Source organism: Lingula anatina, chromosome 2 (genome assembly GCF_051362555.1).
Source record: "Lingula anatina isolate TDL-2025a chromosome 2, LinAna3.0, whole genome shotgun sequence".
NCBI classification, from domain to species: Eukaryota; Metazoa; Brachiopoda; class Lingulata; order Lingulida; family Lingulidae; genus Lingula; species Lingula anatina.
Genome location: NC_141768.1, coordinates 12187248 through 12207249, shown reverse-complemented (window position 1 = coordinate 12207249; position 20002 = coordinate 12187248). Strand labels below are relative to the sequence as shown.

Sequence of the window (20002 nt, the reverse complement as noted above, 5' to 3'; positions counted from 1 at the left end):
GTCCAAGTGTTAGGTAGTCAGTTATTTGTGTATAGCCTCCAGGTTGTAAGTAACAGCTTTTAAAAGAACAACACGAATCGTCCACCATATGTGACACACAAGAGCGTAATTATATCGAGTCGCGGATACAATTTGCCCTTGTATGTTGCATGCAGTGGACGACGAGTAGTCGTAACGAACTTATCCCTCGACTTGCGCTTCGAACAGGATGAACGCACAAAGTGAAGGCGAGCGTGTGAGCGAAAAATAAGTGCAATTATCCCATCATTCAAAGCGCAGGTCGTGAGATAACGATAGTTATAAAAAGATTATATACAAGTTTTACTCATCCGTGACACGTCAATAAATTTACAATTCTGGCCAAGTAAGAGACAATGATATTTAATGACCATTGATCTCTCATGTCTGCAATATCGGGTTTTCTCTAAAAAAAAAAAGACGTTTTAATAACAATCTTTCGAACCAAGAGAGCAGTAAATTTCATTTTGAAGCATTTCATGTTCGGATAGAATGCTATCTTTGAGTAGAGAAATAAGTAAAACCTCCGTAGAATATACAATACGAAGTACAGAACCAAGAACGTTATTTTGGTGCGAAAACTATAACATATTTGGCATAGGTAATGATATTATATCTCGGAATTCGAGGTCTGACAAACTCAATATTAACCGAAAACGTCGTAACATAACATACGCCATTGCTATTCCCGATTTATTTCTACCAATCGGGTGAGAAGCAATTATTATCAGTCAGACGCCAACAATGGCGGGTGATAGCGATGTTGTCAAGTTTTGATGTTATCTTTGAGGACATTGACGGGTATCAAATTATATAATAAAACAACTGTTTTCTTTTGCTCTTAGCATGGAAGTATATAGTCTATATACTTACATCCCCTTGGTGAATATGCTGTTTTTCATTATCTCGGCTAAGGTCAATAATTGTACAAAAATGCCGCCTTTCTGACCAGCAGCATTTAGCATATAACTTGTTACCACGATATTCGGTACACCGTTGTGACAGGAAAGGTAGTACCAGGAATGGAAGTGAGGGGCCCCATATCGTATTGATATGTGCAATTATTGACTAAATCCCTCTTTCATTTAACTTGCGCTCAAACATTACTTATAAATATTCCTTGAAGACCGACTTTGAGCTTCAATTAAGGACAGCAGTTTGCTCATCATCATTCATCTTTCGTTATCTTCTAAGTGCAATATTAAGTGGTGTGATAAAGTCCCTCAAAGAAGAGCTCAGACAGGTGTTATTTCATACTTAACCCCTGTATGACCCGTCCACTGGACAGTCATTTAATCAGATCACTGCAATCCCGTTCTTAAATGAGCATAAAAAGTGAACCACTGCGCGTTTAATTATGCACCAACAAAGCGTGGCTGTACAAAAAGCCATCCTCTGTGTCTGTCATAGCTGTGCGCTTCCACTTGTAAGTCCAAGGGGCCTAAAACCCTGTCCCAGCTACATTTTCTGATGTGCATTTTGGAAATTTTAACACGATAATAATCAACGGGGTTGATGTTAATCACAGCAAATAATTTGTTGCCTGGACTGATCTAGATCTAATATTATTGTACAATTCTGGTGTTAACGTACACAATATTACTATCTATAAGAAATTTTGGAAGAAACTATCTTAGCTTTGGTACTTACACAGGGTTTGCGTGTATTTTAAGTATTCGACGATTGGTAATGTGTTGGTAATGTGTTATATAACATAATATCAGTAGATTTCATCAATCCTAGTCCCATACTGCTTCAGATAGCTTATTATGTGTGAGAAAAAAACTGCCGTCACTACTATGAATAGAGAGGGCAAGTCCGTAAAATCTCAGACAGCTTTTATCGGCTAGTCATTTATTCATTACCCAAAAAGCATTGTATGTATAATTAACAGCATATTGTAGAAATAGCATTGTTGAGAATGAAGCATTTGTGGTTATGGGTATCATATAAGTATATCGCGTCAGTTTGAATTCCTGTAAGTTCATATCAACAAAAAGTCCAGAGCAAAGTGACACGGAGGTTAATGTGTATGTCACTATCAACTCTACTTTATCTAATAAAATGCCTAATATTGTTTTTAAGTGTACGGGCCATTGTACAAACCAAGTAATTTCAATCAGAATATCCTTGGTCAAACTTATTTTAAGCAAACCAACGCTCTTGCAATCAGTATTTGGCCTTCCAATCTGCTGAATAAGATAACGCATTACTATGTATATCTTGAGGCGACACTAAGTTAATCACGTTCGTAATTGGTTTGAATCACGTTTAACACACTGTGCATGTACATAAATTAAGATAAAGTAGTATCAGATGACAAATGATAGTATTTCATCGCTCTTTTTGTCGATATTGCGTTATTCTGTGAGGATAACGATTCACTGAATTTGTACTGTTGCCGTGTAGAACTGCCTGATATATATATATATATATATATATATATATATATATATATATATATATATATATATATATATATATATCGTCATCATGTTATATTGCTACATTTAGCGTAGTTCAGAAAGTCAGACATCTGTTGCCTATTAAAAGCTGCTAAGTTGTTTAAAATTACATGGCATCCCTTCGGGCAATTGGACTTTCAGGAATCAAGTCATCTGGGGCTTGTAACTTAAGTGTATCTCATTAAAACTCGAATTTAATTAATATTACATTGCAGCTGTTACTCTAAAACAACCATTTAAAATTTCACTTTTATTGACTTATATTTTTATTTTTATTTTATCTGAAATTTGTCATTTATTGGTATGAGCCACTGGAACAACATAAAAACAACACTAATAATTAAATCGACAATACGTTAATAGACATGCGTCCTTGTCATCGAACTCAAATGCAAAAAGCGAATAGCGAATCCAGAAGAAATTAAATGCATTAATAACATTACATTTTTGACAGGTGTGAAAGCAACGCATGTCAATAGGATTCCCTGGAAACTATGGCCAGAAGAAAGACAAACATACATTCCCTAGAACGTAATGTCCAATCCGGAGGAACCAAAATCTAAGGGCGCAGGGTATAATTCTTCAAAAAGTAACTTCATCATAACTTGACCTATCAAAAAATAAGAAAACTTGGGTAATAAAAGAAAAAGATGGACTTTTTTCTGGTGTTTTTCACTTTTTCAGACATAAGATATAAACTTCATTGATAAAAGCATTTTCACGAATGTCTTATTCTCATTATACCCCCTTAATTCATTTTACCCCCTTAAAAAACAATTTCCTGGCAGAGTCTACTGGAACTCCATATCCACGATGTAGGAATAAAATACGCATAAAATGGACGTCCGGCAGACACTTGCTCCTGAGAAATGAAGTTCTGGGATAGGCATGGATCTAGTGTTCGGCAGACATCAATTATTAACAATAAGTGACTGGCCTTCATTCCGGCGGACATGTTTTCTCTCCCACCGGGTATCTGAACAGCATGTACGTAGTGCAGGCACTGGCCGGTGACTGGCCCTTGTTCGACGAATAGCACCTACCATAGGAGATCAATACACAGCCTGCCAACATGTCGAATCAACATAGTTACAAAATTGCTGACCAAAACGATTATATACTGTACTTTTTTGACGAACTGTCTAGAAATTGTATATCGCTGCTGATGTTATGTAGATGAAGAATTAAAAATACACCAAGCTGTATCATTGGTCAGATGTTCAATTTCCCCCTTAGATATACCTTTTAGACACGGTGTAGATATCTTATTCTGTGCCACAATCCATATCTACAAAAATGCTTCATTACCTGCTGGAAGCAATGATCATGTCATGGATGTTGAAAGTCATCCCCTGCCGTCCAACACTCAGAGGACTAATATGATTCCTTGTCAATGAAAAACATATAGAGTTGCCACCACGTCGTCGCTGCTACATGTACATGTAATGTCAGAAGATTAATGAAAAACACAGTTACTCTATAGGATAAAAAGATCTCTGAGATTACTTCATGGTCGTCTAATCTTTCTAGGTTTAGCCATGGGCCACCGGGTCTTCTCGATTTAGTGTTCAGATCCACCGCTTTCTGCCTCCTCTGCCTCCTCTGTTACAATTTCATCACCTTTAAAAAAAGTGGATAACATAACTTATCCGCGGATTTGTTTGAATGAAAACCTTAATTCAAGTATTAATAACAGCAGGGTCTGCTAAATATACCCAGTAGTTAAACAATATATAGACACGTCTTAACATAGACATACGTGTCTGTTTGACTACCTTTTTTTTTTCAACCCCACTGGTATTTCTTCTATTTAAAACATGTCCAAATGGCAAGAACATTTTTTTATAGTTTGCCAATGTGCTATTTTAGACATGAAATTTAAACTAAAAAGATACCTTAAATCGATTCATTCACAAAGACCTGTTTTCAAAAAAACACTGTTACACAGAAAAGACTAGACTATCAATTCTCTATCTAAATATAGTAATCTGGATGAAAAACGGCGCTTTATGGTTGGATAAGGATGCCGATGTCATTCTAACACAGTAAAAATAACTTTCAAAAAATGAAACCATTATACGTCAAAATCGTTTATCGAAACTTTCAAAAGGATCTATATAAATGTAAGGTTGTCCTTAAAACACACACACACACACACACACACACACACACATGCCTATCATGTCAACAGATAAGCAAAATATTTATATGCATTTTTTGCGGCGTATAACATTGAGAGATCATCCCCTATTTTGTACGAATTAATAAATAGCCTTGGCCAGGAATAATTGATATGGCATGGTTCTTTCGTACCACACGAATGCCCTCACATAGCCCCCATTCAATTCTAAGGAAGAAACACATCAAATCTTACCACTTGTTTGCTCAAAATCATAAAAGCATCGCTCGATTTTTTTTTTATTCTAAACTAGTTTTCAATAACAGAATTGTAAAGAGGCAATATCAAAGAGAAATCGAGGTAATTGTGCACTTATCTATTCGCACCATTTGACGTGTCGTACGGTTTACGAGTCGGCATCAACAATCTCAATTTCATGTCTCTGGCATATTGCAGCATCGGAGTAATGGGAATTTAGCTGGATGAGTTCCACGTACATGTACTGCCTTAATGAAAATGTTGATTAAAAAAACGACAAATTCTCTTTTGTAAGTTGTTGGTTTGGGAAAGGTAGAGGGCATTCTGTTGAGATGGGGATCGAGAGAAATGGAATGCACTTTTTCTGCTAAAGTATATGAATTAATAACCCTCTTTCTCGCTCTCTCAAGACCCACTCAATTCCATAAGAGAAGTAGATATTATGGAGAATTCCACATTACTTGTTTTGGCGCCAAGTTACATTGTAGTTCCAAGTTATATTGATCTTAATAGAGACATTCTACTTATTGTTCTCGATGCAATTCATGTAGTTCGCCATTCCCATACTCCATTTGCTTTTGCTTTGCTCTGAGTTAATGAAGGTTGAATACACTTTGGCAAATGGCGTTAAAATAAATTTAGAAGATAAGCTAAACCTAGGAGGTTAAAAAAATACACGAGACTTACTTCTGATCAGTGACTTAAAATGTTAGGAAATGTTCGTTTTTGCACTTGAGGATGGGATCCACATACATGTATTAAGATTTGATAAGCGATCCACTGCGTAAACCCTTTATTGCCAATCCAGTATGGACAAGTTCTCGTCATGTGCAGCTTTATCGATGTTTTAATATCACTGGCTTTTACGAGGGTATCAAGCCAATATCAAATCATAAATGTCGGTTCTAACGCCTATAAATTGCTCTGTTGATAAATAACTATACTGCTACTTCAGTGATTGCTATCTCAGAACAATCTGTCACGAGATTCATGCCGGTTAAAGGATGGATAGGACCTCCATACATTAACGGCCGTTAACAGCATGGAAAACATTGGATTTGCACATGTACTTGAAGGCCATGGTAATCACTTAGGAATGTGAACATGCGACTTTACTTCATTTCTCACTGCCATTAAGGCTGATGGAACAGAAGGTGTCACAGCTGTGCCACTGTATAACTGAACGAAATGGTGTGCATTTTGATCTATTAAAAATCGGTGAATGCACTGTACTTAATAGACCCAACACACGCACGCAAACAAGGGCGTAAGTTTACAAACACACACACAACGCCATATGAATTAAAGAGTGATAATTCTTAGGAAAAATAATATATTTACCTAGTTTGCAGGGAATTTTTTTCAACACAGCTTTTGGTCTTTCAATTACGGCAGGGGTGTCTTTCCGCAATAATGGCTTCGGTTTTGCCGCTTTAGTGAAATGGCCTGTCCCTTTTTTGCCAGATATCCCTGGGGCGACACCTTTACAACTATCTTTTCCTTCTTGGAGATTTAACCAGGCAGATTGTACTGGTAGGTTTTTTGGACAACGTGGATCGCCATCCTTTTTAATCACGGAACTGATATTTGAACTAGCACAGCGAACACATTCAGTACCCTTTCCTTGTTCTGGCGGTTCTGCCTCAGCTTTAGCAACATTGGATTCCATGTTACACGCAGGAGCACCTGTGCTACATCTGCTTTTTCCTTCTGTTGTCTTCACAGTAGGTAGGTTCCTGCTGCTGTCCTCGGCATCAGTATTCCAACTGCCTGCCACCTTATCCCAACCAATGGCAACGTAATGTGACGACGAATTCGTTGACTGGTGCCGCGAGGTATCAACGGCAACTAGAGCGTCGACGTTATTCTCAGCCACATTAGCACGTTCAGGCAGCACGTATAATTTTGAGACTGCCAAGCGTCTTGATCTCGGAGAAATCTGTTTTACGCTTTCCTTTGAGGATGATTCTTCTCCCACACGTGGATTTATTTCCCAGTGTGACGATCTTTTCGCTCTCTCCACCTCGCTGTGACGATGGTCTTCTCTCTTAAGCACCTGTTCAGTGGTTCCTGGAATGAAATTTGACTAATGAGCTTTACGCTGACGTGTGTTTCATATGGACTACTAATAAAGGAGAAATTCAATTTACAAAATGCATTGAATGCTCGACAGATTCCTTCCTTTCACATCACTTTACTCTTCACCATCGGTTTTTAATGATGTCGCCGAGGAAATTCCTTTCAATCACATAGTCCCATTTTTCTGAATAGGGTCTCTCGTGTTCCTGTAAAGTGAAGTAGCATCCGTGTAAATCTCAGCGGAATGTGGTTAGGCTAATTTTCAGAATCCCTGTTTCAATTACTTCTCTGGGTGTTATTGTAATAAAGCTGGCAGCGATCGCCAGTGGGCGTGATTTATATCAAACTTCAACTAAAGACGGTATAGGCAGTAATATAAGATGATACATGTAATACATGCAGCTGACAAGTTTCAAAGCATCACTATCATATCTCAGCAATTGGTGTCCTCGAACCCGTCAGCATTTGTAATAAAAATAAAATCTTTGTTGGTCATAGCACATATCATAAAGGTTATGACCGGACAGTTACATAATATTGACATACGTCGAATGAAAAAAAAGACAAATAATTGCAAGCACACACAAAAGTGTCAATGAATAACTCACTTAAATTATTACACATTATACTGTCAAAAAGCCGAGTTGAGATAGTTTTGAGGCTTGCCCCCACCTCAATCAGTTGTAGATTGGACTGAATTCCTTAATTCCTTTATAATTAGTCTTCCAAACGCGTCTGATTATTTTGTTAATTGACACATTAACTTGGTTAATCTGACAACAACAATTACATCTTAAGCTTCACGTCGAATTTTTGTTACACACGACTTTTGTGTATTAGAAAACAATATATATTAATGCACGCTACATTATTGTGTCAATTATTTAAGAAAGGCCGCAGGAATGGCTACACGTGCAGAGGTCATATCACTTAGAATATTTATTGATCTGCTGGTAAAGGTAGAGTTGATTAAGGTTCCTTGTTTAGAGACAAAATAAAAATCATATCTGTGATCCACAGAAAACAAAAATAAGTGTCCTAGATATTTGTTGTGTCGGAAGAGTTTGATGAACTCTAACACTAAAACAGCCCCTAGTCCATGAATAATTTAGCGCACGTGTGCATCCATTGGTAATTGAGATGTCATTCATTTTCGTTCATCATACCTGGAGATCACATCTGTTGCTCTAGTGTAAGGCCGCATTCAGAACAGTGGATTAACTAGCCCGAGGGTCAAATATGGCCGACCCACTTGAATACTTCCCCTCGGGGAATTTATTCAGTGTCTACTAGCGGATTAGACTGCAAGCTTTTTAGTGGGTCGCCATATTTGTCCCGCGGACTAGTTAGTCCACTGTTCTGAATGCGGCCTAAGTGCTCGATGTCCTGAGGCTGTATCGAAGCCCGTGACTATCATTTGTTAGGCAGATCTAGTTATAAGCCGTAACAGGTGGCTCACAACTTGGACAGTTTACAAAGCAACCAATCAGGTATGTCCTCCAGGAAAAGTAATGCGTACCATGGCCCATAAGTGCCTGCTCGTACACTTTTTACTAGGGGGCAATATCAGCATTTGCACACACTTTATCATAATTTTCCAAGATTTCATGTCACAAAGAAAATCCTTCCAATTTTCGGCGGTATACACAAATTACTATTTTGTCTAATGGTCATCAATACGCTTCGTAATCCCCCTTCTAGCTTAAAACATTTCAAATCACTATTTCGTATTGGAATTATAAAACATCACCAAATCAAGATTTAATGTCCCGAAGACAAATTCACTGTTGCCTATTTTTCTGGTATAATAAGATCATATTTACGGGCTGAAAATTGACATTTATCAAAAGAAAAGATCAATGTTCAATAACAAGCAAGATAAACCGGCCCAAGGGGTTTATTTGGAAGTAAACTATCTTAGACAACCATTTAAAACAAAAATAAAACTATGCCTGTCGTTTGGCAATGCACTGCTTTCAAAAAGGTTGGTACACTTTTTTTATATCTGTGAAATTTACGGAAATAATAACGACTAACTTGTGTATGACCTAAAAATTTGCAAATATGAACAGTTGGGTCAATGAAGATGCAAGTTAAACAGGGACAACGCATATGTAATCTGAAAGCAAGCTTTTGGATACTCCCATGAAAATGGAGATTTTTGGTAAATAGCCCTCGATTAAAATGAATTATTAATTTGCAGAGAAGCAAACAATACAATCAAAAATTTAGTATATATCATTTGGACCTATCTAAATGCAGTCAATAGTCTTAGGGCAGACAAAGCCCAGGGTGTGGGTGGAAAATACCCATTTTGCAGATAGGCATGGCTTACATGCATTAACCTGTCCGGTTTCGATTGTATATATGTCAAAGCTAATCCAATCGTGACGTTAGTGCACGAAAAGGGTTCGTCTTTTACATACAGTTGAACTGCTTGTGGATGGAAACGAGAGAAGACAAGCTGTGTGTCAAGTAAAAGATGTCACTGCTTATGTTTAATAGATACATTATAAGTGATATTACTATTTACACTTTGTATATATTTGTATCACAGAGAACCACATGGTATTGTACTAGATACCTCCGCCAAGGAGGTTATGTTTTTGTGCAAAACAAACGGCATACATCGCTCAAGAGCGCTGCCAACAAAGAGACGTTATTGTTGCTGTGGTGACATATGTTTTGATGGACGCGCACCAGTAAGTTACACTCATTGCCAATGCTTGATGAGCGAGCATATCGATAAGGACATTAAAAAACGAAGCTAGGCATTCACCGGACATGTAACTTGGGCTCCGAGGATGTCGATGGTGCAGTCAAAACCTTTCGGTAAATTTAACTAAATGTTTTTTAAAGACGTCCTGAACGCAATTTTAGGCTTCGAACGTATTATTTCAGGTCTATTATGCCCATTAGTGACGCAGCATTTGCCTGCCATGGATGTCATTTATAATGAAAAACTGATTTCTAGACATTATATATCCTCCCTGGTCGTTAGGGGATTGTACAGAGGCAACTGATTCGGAAGAATGTATGCGCTCAATTTATTTCTCACCAGCCGTCATAGTCACTGCTTATATGATGCCTAATTATTTACACAGAACTATATTAACGAAGTGCACATATTTCAGGTAATATGTTCGACTGTTGCATATCGGGAACAGCAAGAGCCTGTAGTGAAACACAATATGTTGGCATCATTTAAACAATATTTTCACTTATTTTCTGTGTTATAAATGTATGAGCTCTGCAACAAAGCAAACTGCTTACCTTTACGGGTGTCACCTCACATGCATACAAGTCACTGAATAATTAAGACAAATGTGATATACTTATCCAAAGACACTACCTATTGCTGGTAAAGATAATGGCATGGTATTACGTTTTTTACGTTTTTTTTCAATTTGTGATCTAACTTTCAATTCTGTAAAAATTTCCGCTTACCTGTATAATAGTCATCGAACACTGAATCTGGGCAGTTTAAGTTGTCTGCTCTGTGATGCTCTCTTCTCCAGGCCTCTATCAAGGATAACTCGCTCTTCCTGCAATTCTTGGGGACCCTGTGTCGTGGCAAGGTATCTTCGTTTTCCACAAGCGTGTGCTTAGCGAGACCTATATCTGCAAAGAGGTCTATTTAATGGAAGCAATTTATCAGAACAACCGGCTCCGTTGTTCCAGTCATGAAAAAAAGACAAGTTATTATGATTTACGAGCGTTTTATGTTACAACCAGAGTAGACCGGAAATGAAAAACATCTGCGTTCAGTTTATTACGCGTCATTTCATTAATTAAAGTAAGACTGATACTACTGACAATATCGATTACGAAAGAGTTTCCTATTCCAAGTAAATTCACACCCGTGTAAAAACGCAGGGTATTTTGCTGGAAACAACTGTAATACATGTAATCAAGTCAGTACCAGTGCGTCTTATAGCAATAATTCGTTTTTAATTGAAAAAAAAAAAAAACGTGCTGGGTATCATGCATACATTCTTTGAAATCACTTTAATTTACAACGCTGGCAACTGCACCACGTCTTTGGTAACGAATCCTTACTTAATGATCCGACACAGCATCCATTTACTAGACTTCTTGTTGCTTTACGGAAATCTAAGGAAATTAATGTAGATTGATTAAAAACGTCTATTATTTTATGTAATTGTCTTTCGGTACAATATCACATTTTTATCACACACGCAAAAATATTACAGTCTCCCGCACTAATATACAAAAACCCGTATTAATTAGTATAAACACAAAAACTCAAAACAAATCAAGATTGACAAAACGCAAGGCCTCTGCTTCAATTAAATTCTGATAGCACTCTCCATTATAGTTAGCAAACTGCAAAGTGAAACAAGCTCTCCGCTTACTGTTTCTTATATGATTAAGGTGACGTAAAGCTCGGTTGGTAAAGGAGAGTTATCGTCAGCACTGTAAATCCCGGGCAAAAAAAACTGTGATTAACATTCATCATGGGCAGATGTAATATCTAGCTAGAAGCTAGACACCAATTAGGTCCTTCTTACGCACCGTACTCTACATCTACTGGGACTTGTCAAAAGCGTATGCAAGAAATTCTGCGTGAGGAGTTTAAAGATACTCCTTGTGGAATTTTTGTGCCAACCCTCAACTAACGAATTACTGCTTTATCCGTCCCTGCAATTGGATTTTATATTTTGTACCATTTCTAATCGCAAGACTTCTAAACGCGCCTGGGTTCATTTAGACCGCCATGTTTTCTTGTCGTTTGAGAAGGAAATGTTGACATCAGGTAATTTCATTAGAGATTTTATTATTTTTAAGATCTGAATTGGGATATATATGATAAGCAGCTTTGCAGGACATTTATAAATACATGTACACATATCACTTTTGGAAACTTTCAAATGCACAAAGTATACCTTTAACCATTCAGAAAAAAAATAGTGCACATTTGACTGACGCACAGTGTACTTAGAAAGTTGGGTTGGGGTAGCCTCCCCCCACGCCTATACATGCACATGACCCGCCAATTGACATAGCCGTGTGTCCCCGTCAACACGAGTTGTGCAAATAAAAACAACGATAGCTGACAAATGTGCACGTACACACAAAATAAAACGGTGAAATAAAACAACCTGACAAAAGTTTACTCGGAAATGATTGTGGTAGAATTATAAACTTGTAATGTACATGATGTCCATAATCCAAATAGTTTTGCATATGGAAGAAAGTTTCCTCAATTAGGCATTTATAAAATCCAAAATTGGAATAAATTGAATGGGTGAATGAAAGAATTATGGCAAAGAACTTGTTGTAAAAATTATACTCTTGCTTTAAATGTTGAATATTTTACTGTGGTCGACTGCACCTCTGCTCTTCCTTACAGCACTGTTTAAAGCATCCCAACAGGGTGAAATCAGAATAAGCAGGCCAGTCTACTTGCTCAATCTCCTTGTCTTTAAAAAATTGGTGTGCTCTGCGAGCATGATGAGGTGGAGCATTATTGCCATGCCGAAACAAAAAGCTTAAACTAACAAATAGCACCATTTCTGTCTCCAGAACCTGCATGTAGACGACGGCAGCCACGCTTTCTCTGAAGAACGCCAGATTGGAATGACCTCCGTAAGGAATGGCATCATTAAGGAAGGGCAACCAATGATGGACAGAACTACCACCCTATATGCTAGTAGGCAACAGTTCTCACCTCGCAGTCTTCAAAAAACCTCTTCCAAAGTTGACATGAAAATGAAATCTGCTAGCAACACAAAAAGAAGAAATCTTGCTTCATCAAAAAAAAAAATCAGACGCGATTCCGATGGCGCATTTAACAAAAACAGAGTTCAGTTGTCGGGTCCGTTCCTAGCGGCTGTTCTTCCTCTCTTGGGCCAAAAAATTTTCCTCTGAGTTCCCCTTCGCTTTGGCCACGAATCTGAAATCTTCTGTTGTCGGATCTTCTATAAACTCTGGTTTTGATGGGTTTTTGGCCCTGTCCCTGACAGAAGATTGACAATTTGCTGTGACGCATCCTGTAGGGCATACAATCTATCCAGGCTGTAGATTTAATGGTACGACCGGTGTAACGAAACTGAGGGTCCGTGTAACAGAAAGTCCGCCTTCCATTTAGTTATGATGGTTAGGGTTAGCCTGACCTAAGCGGGTCAAAATTTAGGGCAAGGCTTACCTGTACAAATGAATGGGAAGGGGACTCTCTATCTTGGGGGACTCCGTCACGTTACAGGTACTGACGTTTGGCCACATATGTTGTTTGGTACGATGCCGCTGGATGAACAGTCAATTCAAATAGTGATTTCAAAGCAAACAACGTTGGCGCACAAATCACCACATTCACAATTTTTGGACAGGTTTAACGGCCAACAACTGTGCAGAAACATCACGTGACAGTAGGGTTCGTTGTTATATCGTCGTAATCGCTTGGACCAGGCACGGCACCTGATTGATCGATTTTGCATAACACTGTTCAAAAGGAATTGTGTTCACCTAAATAACTTGCCAAAGTCTGCGATATAAAAATGTGATAGGCTTCACATTAGCTTTTGAAATAAGAACCATATCTCTTATTTCTCAGATATTCTATCATTTTAGCAGGAGTGTAATCTGAATAAGAACGTTAAACAAATGTTGGGCCAAATAAAGATTTACACATTGAAGAGGTGCTCTGGTGCATTGGTATCCAAGTTAATCATGATACTATGGTGTTCTCATGCACTAAACATAGCGACATCTCTTCGCTGTGTGGCACAACCAACTTACCTTTTTCGTTCAGTGGATGATTTAACATTGGAGGGGTGTCCTATGTGCAACAAACAATCACCTAATTAACTGCAGCATATTACTTCATTTGGATGTCACCACACACACACACACACACACACACACACACACACACACACATGCACGCACATACATACATACATACCACCATAATTACATAATGCTTGTATTACTGTAAATGTTAGCAGATTTATTTTCGTTTAGGCAGAGCGATTTTAATTTTGAAGAGTTGTGTGATTTGGGGGCACAAAAAAAAAAAAAAAAGGTAATGGACTGAAAATGAAGCAAAAAACGTTTATTTTGCAAAATTTAGTTGATGTCTGACAGCTCAAAGAAATTCAAAATAGCTGATAATAAGCCATCAATGACCGAAGCATTGTTAAAAGATATCTAAAAAAATAGACTTTAATGACTCTTAAAAATATAAATTTAGTCGATGTGCTTATATTTTGGGCAATATCAGTAAAATGTATCATCATTAAAGTATTCAGCAGAATCTAATATTTTACTGGATATATTCGTAGGTATTCTAGGGCGCCCTGAGGAATTTTTCATAAACGATGTCCCTTTATTCTGACAGACTTTACTCCGGCACTGGCATGACCAACGACGTTGCCTTGGGCTTTAGCAAAAGCGCGCTATTGTAGGTCACAAGATATCTCGGGGGTATTTAGAATAGAATATCCGAGTAACAACTGGTCCAAGGATCAAATATGGTGGACCCCACGCGTCCGGTCAAATGGAGCCGAGATTTAATTACTGTGCCCCTGCAAGGACGATGCGTGTGAGAGGCGAAGAGACCATTACAGGATTAAGCGGTCTTCCTTTAATGTAGGGTCCGCCCTATTTGATACTTGGACCAATTGATACTTGGATGTTTTTCCCAGTGTGCTGCCCACAAACTGTCGCAGAAAGATAATTCTATGTATTAAGGCTATGTCCAAACAAAAATAAGAGGACCTTGCTTTGAGGTGACGCGAAGATCACGTTTGCACAATTATTCGTAATTTAGGAACATCGATTTCTGTTTATTATTACTCAAAATTGCGACAAGTTTGTATACCACGGTGTAATATTTGGTCAATTGCTGGGTGGTTCAGACAATACCGTTACATGCTTTTAAATCGTCATATATTGTCATATCTCTTCAACTAATGAAGTCTTGCACCGGAAGCATATTTAAATTTGACAAGCATCACATTCAAGCCGAAAAATGTATACCTGGGCATTTCTGTCATATGTTATCTAGGACCTAACATCTCATCATCATCCTAAGTGCGCGCATACTTTACAATCACTAAACCTTACCCTTTTAGATCGAATTCGCTTTCGTTCAGGAAAAGAATATTCATAGTAAATTTTGTTATTGCCATCCAGTCTGTCGTTCTCTTCCACAATGGGGCAGACTTGCGTTTCTGTAATCAATACAATTGCAAATCAAAAGTTCAAGTGATTGTTTTGATGTTCATGGTGATTACATGTCAATCTGAATTTCCAGAGCACGCTGTTTTAAAGAAATTGTCAATGACTATTTGTAGTTTATGGTTAATATTAAATGTAAAATACACTAATAAATATTGTTGTTCTGGTGACCGTTATGTTAATTATTTTAGATGAATCACGTTCTACTGTACGTCCATGCAGCAAAGGTATATGAGAGCCTATACAAGTCGTGGTTCCTGCAACGCAATTGTGTCTTGTGTGATCACTAAAGTCAAATACCAGTAGGTAAACAATTGGATTTGCACACGAACCTTTTCTGAGGTTGAATACACGCTCTGCTCTTTTCTCGCTCATTATTCCGGCGTGCGATAAGCTAAAAACACCACTGGTTTCACTGCCTTTTTTAACTTCCATTGACGATACTGAAGACCCACGTACTTCTGTGGAAAAAGCACATTCAACAATCTTCACAAATTTATCCAAATTGTGTTTGTTGTGATTTATTGTAAACTTCTAGAGTGGCTAAATCTTATTGTTACATTGCGCCATTATCAGAGCTCACTTCAAGGTTGTTCTAGTCAACTTACACTGATTTAATTTTAGCGACTGTTTTACCTGGGAGAGTTCTGCCACTTGCCTAGAAAAAAATGTACGCATTTAAGTAGTGTTTATCGCTCTTCTCACGTATATCTTACTGAGATTCAAACTATTTGTACATAACTTAAAAACCATGTTTTAGCCTACTTCAAGAAAAATACCGAGCCCATAATGTTGGTATCAATAATTATAGACAAAACAATATCTGCTTTGTGTATAACAAAAGTAGTTCACATTCATGATCCTATGCACCTTTGTCAACTGAGATAATTAGCTAAACTACTGTGTATATTGCATAATTATTCAATAGTTTGGTTTTTGAAATAACAAAGATTGCAGTAATACTCACCATGGTCTTCAGGCACGACATGTCTTCATCTTCCATTGTGGCCAGCAACAAACTGAAAATGTCTCTGTTATGTTTTCTGATATCTTGCGCTGCTACTGTTAATTTTACCTAAAATAATAAATCAGCGTTAATTACTTTTGTATGGTATGGGGATAGTGTTAAAGGCCATAGCAAACAAGTACGTTGCTCAGAAACAAATAACAGTCCTGCTGCACTACCGGTACTGTGATAAATTGCAGGAGTTAGAAAACTTTGTCTCACAGCGTGTGGCGGATGTGCATAATATACTGGTGAAAATTAACATACGCTGCATTTCACACTCGGACACTTATGTTCTTAATTAGGACATATGGTAACTGCATATAGTTTGCAAAGCACTGAGGCTTATTAGGATAGACAAACACCCCATTTCCATAGATTAGATCGACCTACTTTGGATCGACCTAAGTCCCTGGGGGTTCACGCTAAATAGCTGTCAGCCGGGCGGACACGAAAGTTAATTACCCCTTACAGCTTGTAGTAGGCGGGACGGACATTTAAGTCGGATTATCTGAAAGTAATCTAGTGAGACTCCCCGCGGGGATAGATCGATCTAAAATCTATGGGAATAGAGCCAAATACCTGTACGTCGTCATGAAATTGAATATCACAACTGGTAAATTTTAATTGCCAATGTTTTTTTTTAATTTGTTTTAATTCATTTCATTCTTTCTTTTTTTCTTTCTTTCAAAAGACCGGTACCTCCATTACCTTCTCCTGCATAACTTTACAATTGAATTCTACGTCCGCCAAAAGGCTTCTTGGTTGTTTCAAAATGGCGAAGACGTTGAAAGGTCTGCAATGGCAGCATTGGTACCGGGCAGGCAGACGGGAAGGGACTGCATTTGAAACCAAAATCAAATCGCTTTAAGCCTCATAACTGTGCATCATAAACCAATTATATCTTAAAGGTTACAGTTTTATTGATAACAGCGATAAACTCATTAGTTGGTAAGCAAAATGAAGGACACAAAAATATACACTTTGTCTGTCACCTCATTTTTGGCATTTCTGATGTCTTAAATCTTTCTGCTTTCTTTTTTAATACTTTGTCGATCAAAGACAGGTAACATTCTTTTTCACCTAATGTGAGGATGTGATTAATGTATATATAACCGCTCACAATGGACATGTTTGACGAAGAATGGTGCAGCTTAAGAAAAATTACAATGGTGTGTGTGTGTGTGTGTGTGTGTGTGTGTGTGTGTGTGAGAGAGAGACAGACAGGGAGAGAGAGATTATTAATTTTTCATATTTTATTAAAAAATCAAAAGTTTCTGTGATATTGATTGCAATGTCTTTAAGATTACATGGCAACAGGTAGACTTACATTGTACCACTATAGGTTACACATAGACCAAATGCTGCAGTAGAAGTGAAAAAAATCGTAGATACCCTGATAAGTTAACTCCAATCCACACCAATTAACGACGGGGTTCACAAGAGTGCACACTTCATACAGTCGGCAGTTATCAGCCCAATTGACGGAGATGGTTACCATTATTACGTTGTACTGATACACAATCCCATAATCGGCGTTCTCCTGAAGAACATGGGCTGGTGGGTCGATCGCAAGGGCCATGGCGCAGGACATGGTGATTTCCACGCCGTCCATGCTTTTTAACTCGATGCGGCTCGAAGTCATGGGGTTAATTCTCCCTTTTATGTCGATCTACAGATGCAGACGGTTAAAACGGTAAAAATTGGCAAATGTCAGTGAAATATGCCGTGCCAGTGTGTTTAAACCTAAACGCAGAACTGGGGCCTGTTTTACAAAAGACCACCAAAATTTCAGTCTTCTTTGGCCAAAGATACTACAGAAATGCAGTTTGGTAGCATAAAGACATGATTTATGTTTCAGATTAATACTTTACTTATGTGGATTACAATAGATTTATTTTTAACTTATGTAGAAAGATTTTTGTCTGACAGAGAAATCGGCTCTGGGATCTGTTTCACAATAAATCTATGCCTACTAAGATCTTGAGTAAATAAAAGATGTAATGTAGTCTTAGCTGGCTGAACTTTGTTGCGCAAGGTTTCTAAAAGTTTTTCCTCGTTTTTTTTCCCTTGAGCATTTTGTGCTTTTACTCCAAGTGATGACAGTAGTTCATCTAAATATGTTAAATATATTCAATGTGGACAAATAATTCTTAAAGGCTCACGGATCAGTAAAGCAAAGCCGTCTATGCGATATCGGGTATCCGGTTTTAGAAGTCTTATTCTGGCCCAAGGACTAAGGATATTTTTTTGTGAAACAGGCAATAGGCAATAAGATCGCATTTCATTGAAATGAAAAAGTCAGATAGACAGATTCGTGTATTATTTCATTGATTCAAAAATCAAGTCCTGTGGTTTTTTCTATTTGCTGAACATCTTACTTAAAACTAATTTCAACGGCATAAAAACAAGAGACCAAGATGATATAATTATAAGATTGCTCTTCGTATTGGCACATTTCCAAATAAAAATAAAAATTAAACATTTTGTTGTAAATATAAACCTACTGGCATTTGACAAAAACTGCCTGGCCAAATGACAGAATAATACAATGAATGTAAAGGTGTCTTACCTGCCTGGACAATATACTCCTTTGTCTTTGTAGGGGATACTTTACTGTACATGGTGAACCCAACTCTCCTTGCCTCGAATGTGTGGGCGCTGCTTTGTCAAGTACAATTATCTTTATCATTATCATAATATATATATTCACTTCACTTCACTTCACTTCACGTACGCTTGGTTTATCACTGTTATATAAGCAATGCAGTGCCTTGCAGTGCAGCGTGTTAACAAACGTTCTAGTGCGTGTAAGACAAAGGGTAGACTGGTACCACACTAGATATATGTAGATATCTCTGATTCAGCACGTGTAAACGTGAGCCTCGGTCATTTTAAAATAACGGAAAAAGTACGAATAAAATGTTGATATTACAAACATACAACGCGGTATTTCTACCATGAATAGAGTATTTCATAGCTATGTTTATACATGTACACTGTAGTAATAGGCCCCTACCGTATGTTCCTTAATGTATCATCTGTTTCAGAATGTGATATTAAAGCTACCAAGTTACGACACAGGACTTCTTTTCTAAAAAAAAAAATAAATAAAAATAACTCAATAATTATATAAATAAACTGTCATCCACTTACCTACAGTATTTTTGGCACAAATTATCCCCATACTTAAATCTGCTACCGTGCCTGTGAACCGTGAGGCACAAGTTGCTATATAGAAAAGAAAGCCAGCCAACGCCGTAAACACGAAAAATCTACATGTATAAGTACACGCGCAGTCTTAATATTCTTGTAGCACAGGAGAATTGTTGCCCTTCAACAAAATGTTACTGACGATGATAAATCCAGACACATCTCTCATGTCCGGAATTTGAAGCCTTATGCTGCTCAGTTTCAATTTTTCTCTGTGATTATATTATGTGCGGATATATCAAATGCTGTTAACAAGCGAGAATACACTAATGAACTAAGTGTTTCGCCTTTCATATTTTCTACTGGTATGGCTACAAATTCAATTGATAATGAGTTTTGCAATTGATTAGCATTAATACTGTGGAGCTCAATTTCGTGCATTAAGCATTTTACAAGTTATTTAGACAATTGGCAGAGGTGTAGAAAGCAGAGAAATGTAAAATCGGTATTTTAAATATCCAGACAATTTTGATAAAGTTGTTTAACAAATGCGACCACTCTTGATTTCGTGGAAACCAGAAATTTTCGCACCTACAGTATTATTTTTATAGCAAAATATACACTGGGTAGGCCTATTTGTTTGGTAGGTGGGCGAAATTTACAATTGACCCCAAAGCTGAATGTTTTGGTTTTATGCTCTGT

General features: G+C 37.5%; 2 protein-coding genes across 4 annotated transcripts; both read right to left on the bottom strand.

The window, feature by feature from the left end:
* Positions 1–2611: 2611 nt before the first annotated feature.
* On the bottom strand, positions 2612–10722 carry LOC147763405 (uncharacterized). Its single transcript, XM_087007335.1, has 4 exons — positions 10716–10722; positions 10387–10572; positions 6202–6930; positions 2612–4103 (listed from the first exon to the last, which is right to left on the bottom strand). Exons 1-4 carry the CDS (start codon positions 10720–10722, stop codon positions 4045–4047), a joined length of 981 nt encoding a protein of 326 aa, XP_086863461.1. The 3' UTR covers positions 2612–4044.
* Positions 10452–19664, bottom strand: LOC106164357 (uncharacterized). Of its 3 annotated transcripts, XM_087006068.1 has the most exons (10): positions 19304–19664; positions 18720–18808; positions 17543–17819; positions 16859–16986; positions 16109–16216; positions 15778–15799; positions 15474–15602; positions 15028–15134; positions 10999–11052; positions 10452–10560 (listed from the first exon to the last, which is right to left on the bottom strand). In XM_087006068.1, the coding sequence occupies exons 1-9, from the start codon at positions 19332–19334 to the stop codon at positions 11026–11028; spliced, it is 918 nt and encodes a 305-aa protein (XP_086862194.1). In that variant the 5' UTR covers positions 19335–19664; the 3' UTR covers positions 10452–10560; positions 10999–11025. The 3 variants fall into 3 exon arrangements, with proteins under 3 accessions (XP_086862194.1, XP_086862193.1, XP_086862192.1); XM_087006067.1 differs by lacking the exon at positions 10452–10560 and having other exon boundaries at positions 10567–11052; XM_087006066.1 differs by lacking the exons at positions 10452–10560; positions 10999–11052 and having other exon boundaries at positions 14000–15134; positions 19304–19661.
* Positions 19665–20002: the final 338 nt, after the last annotated feature.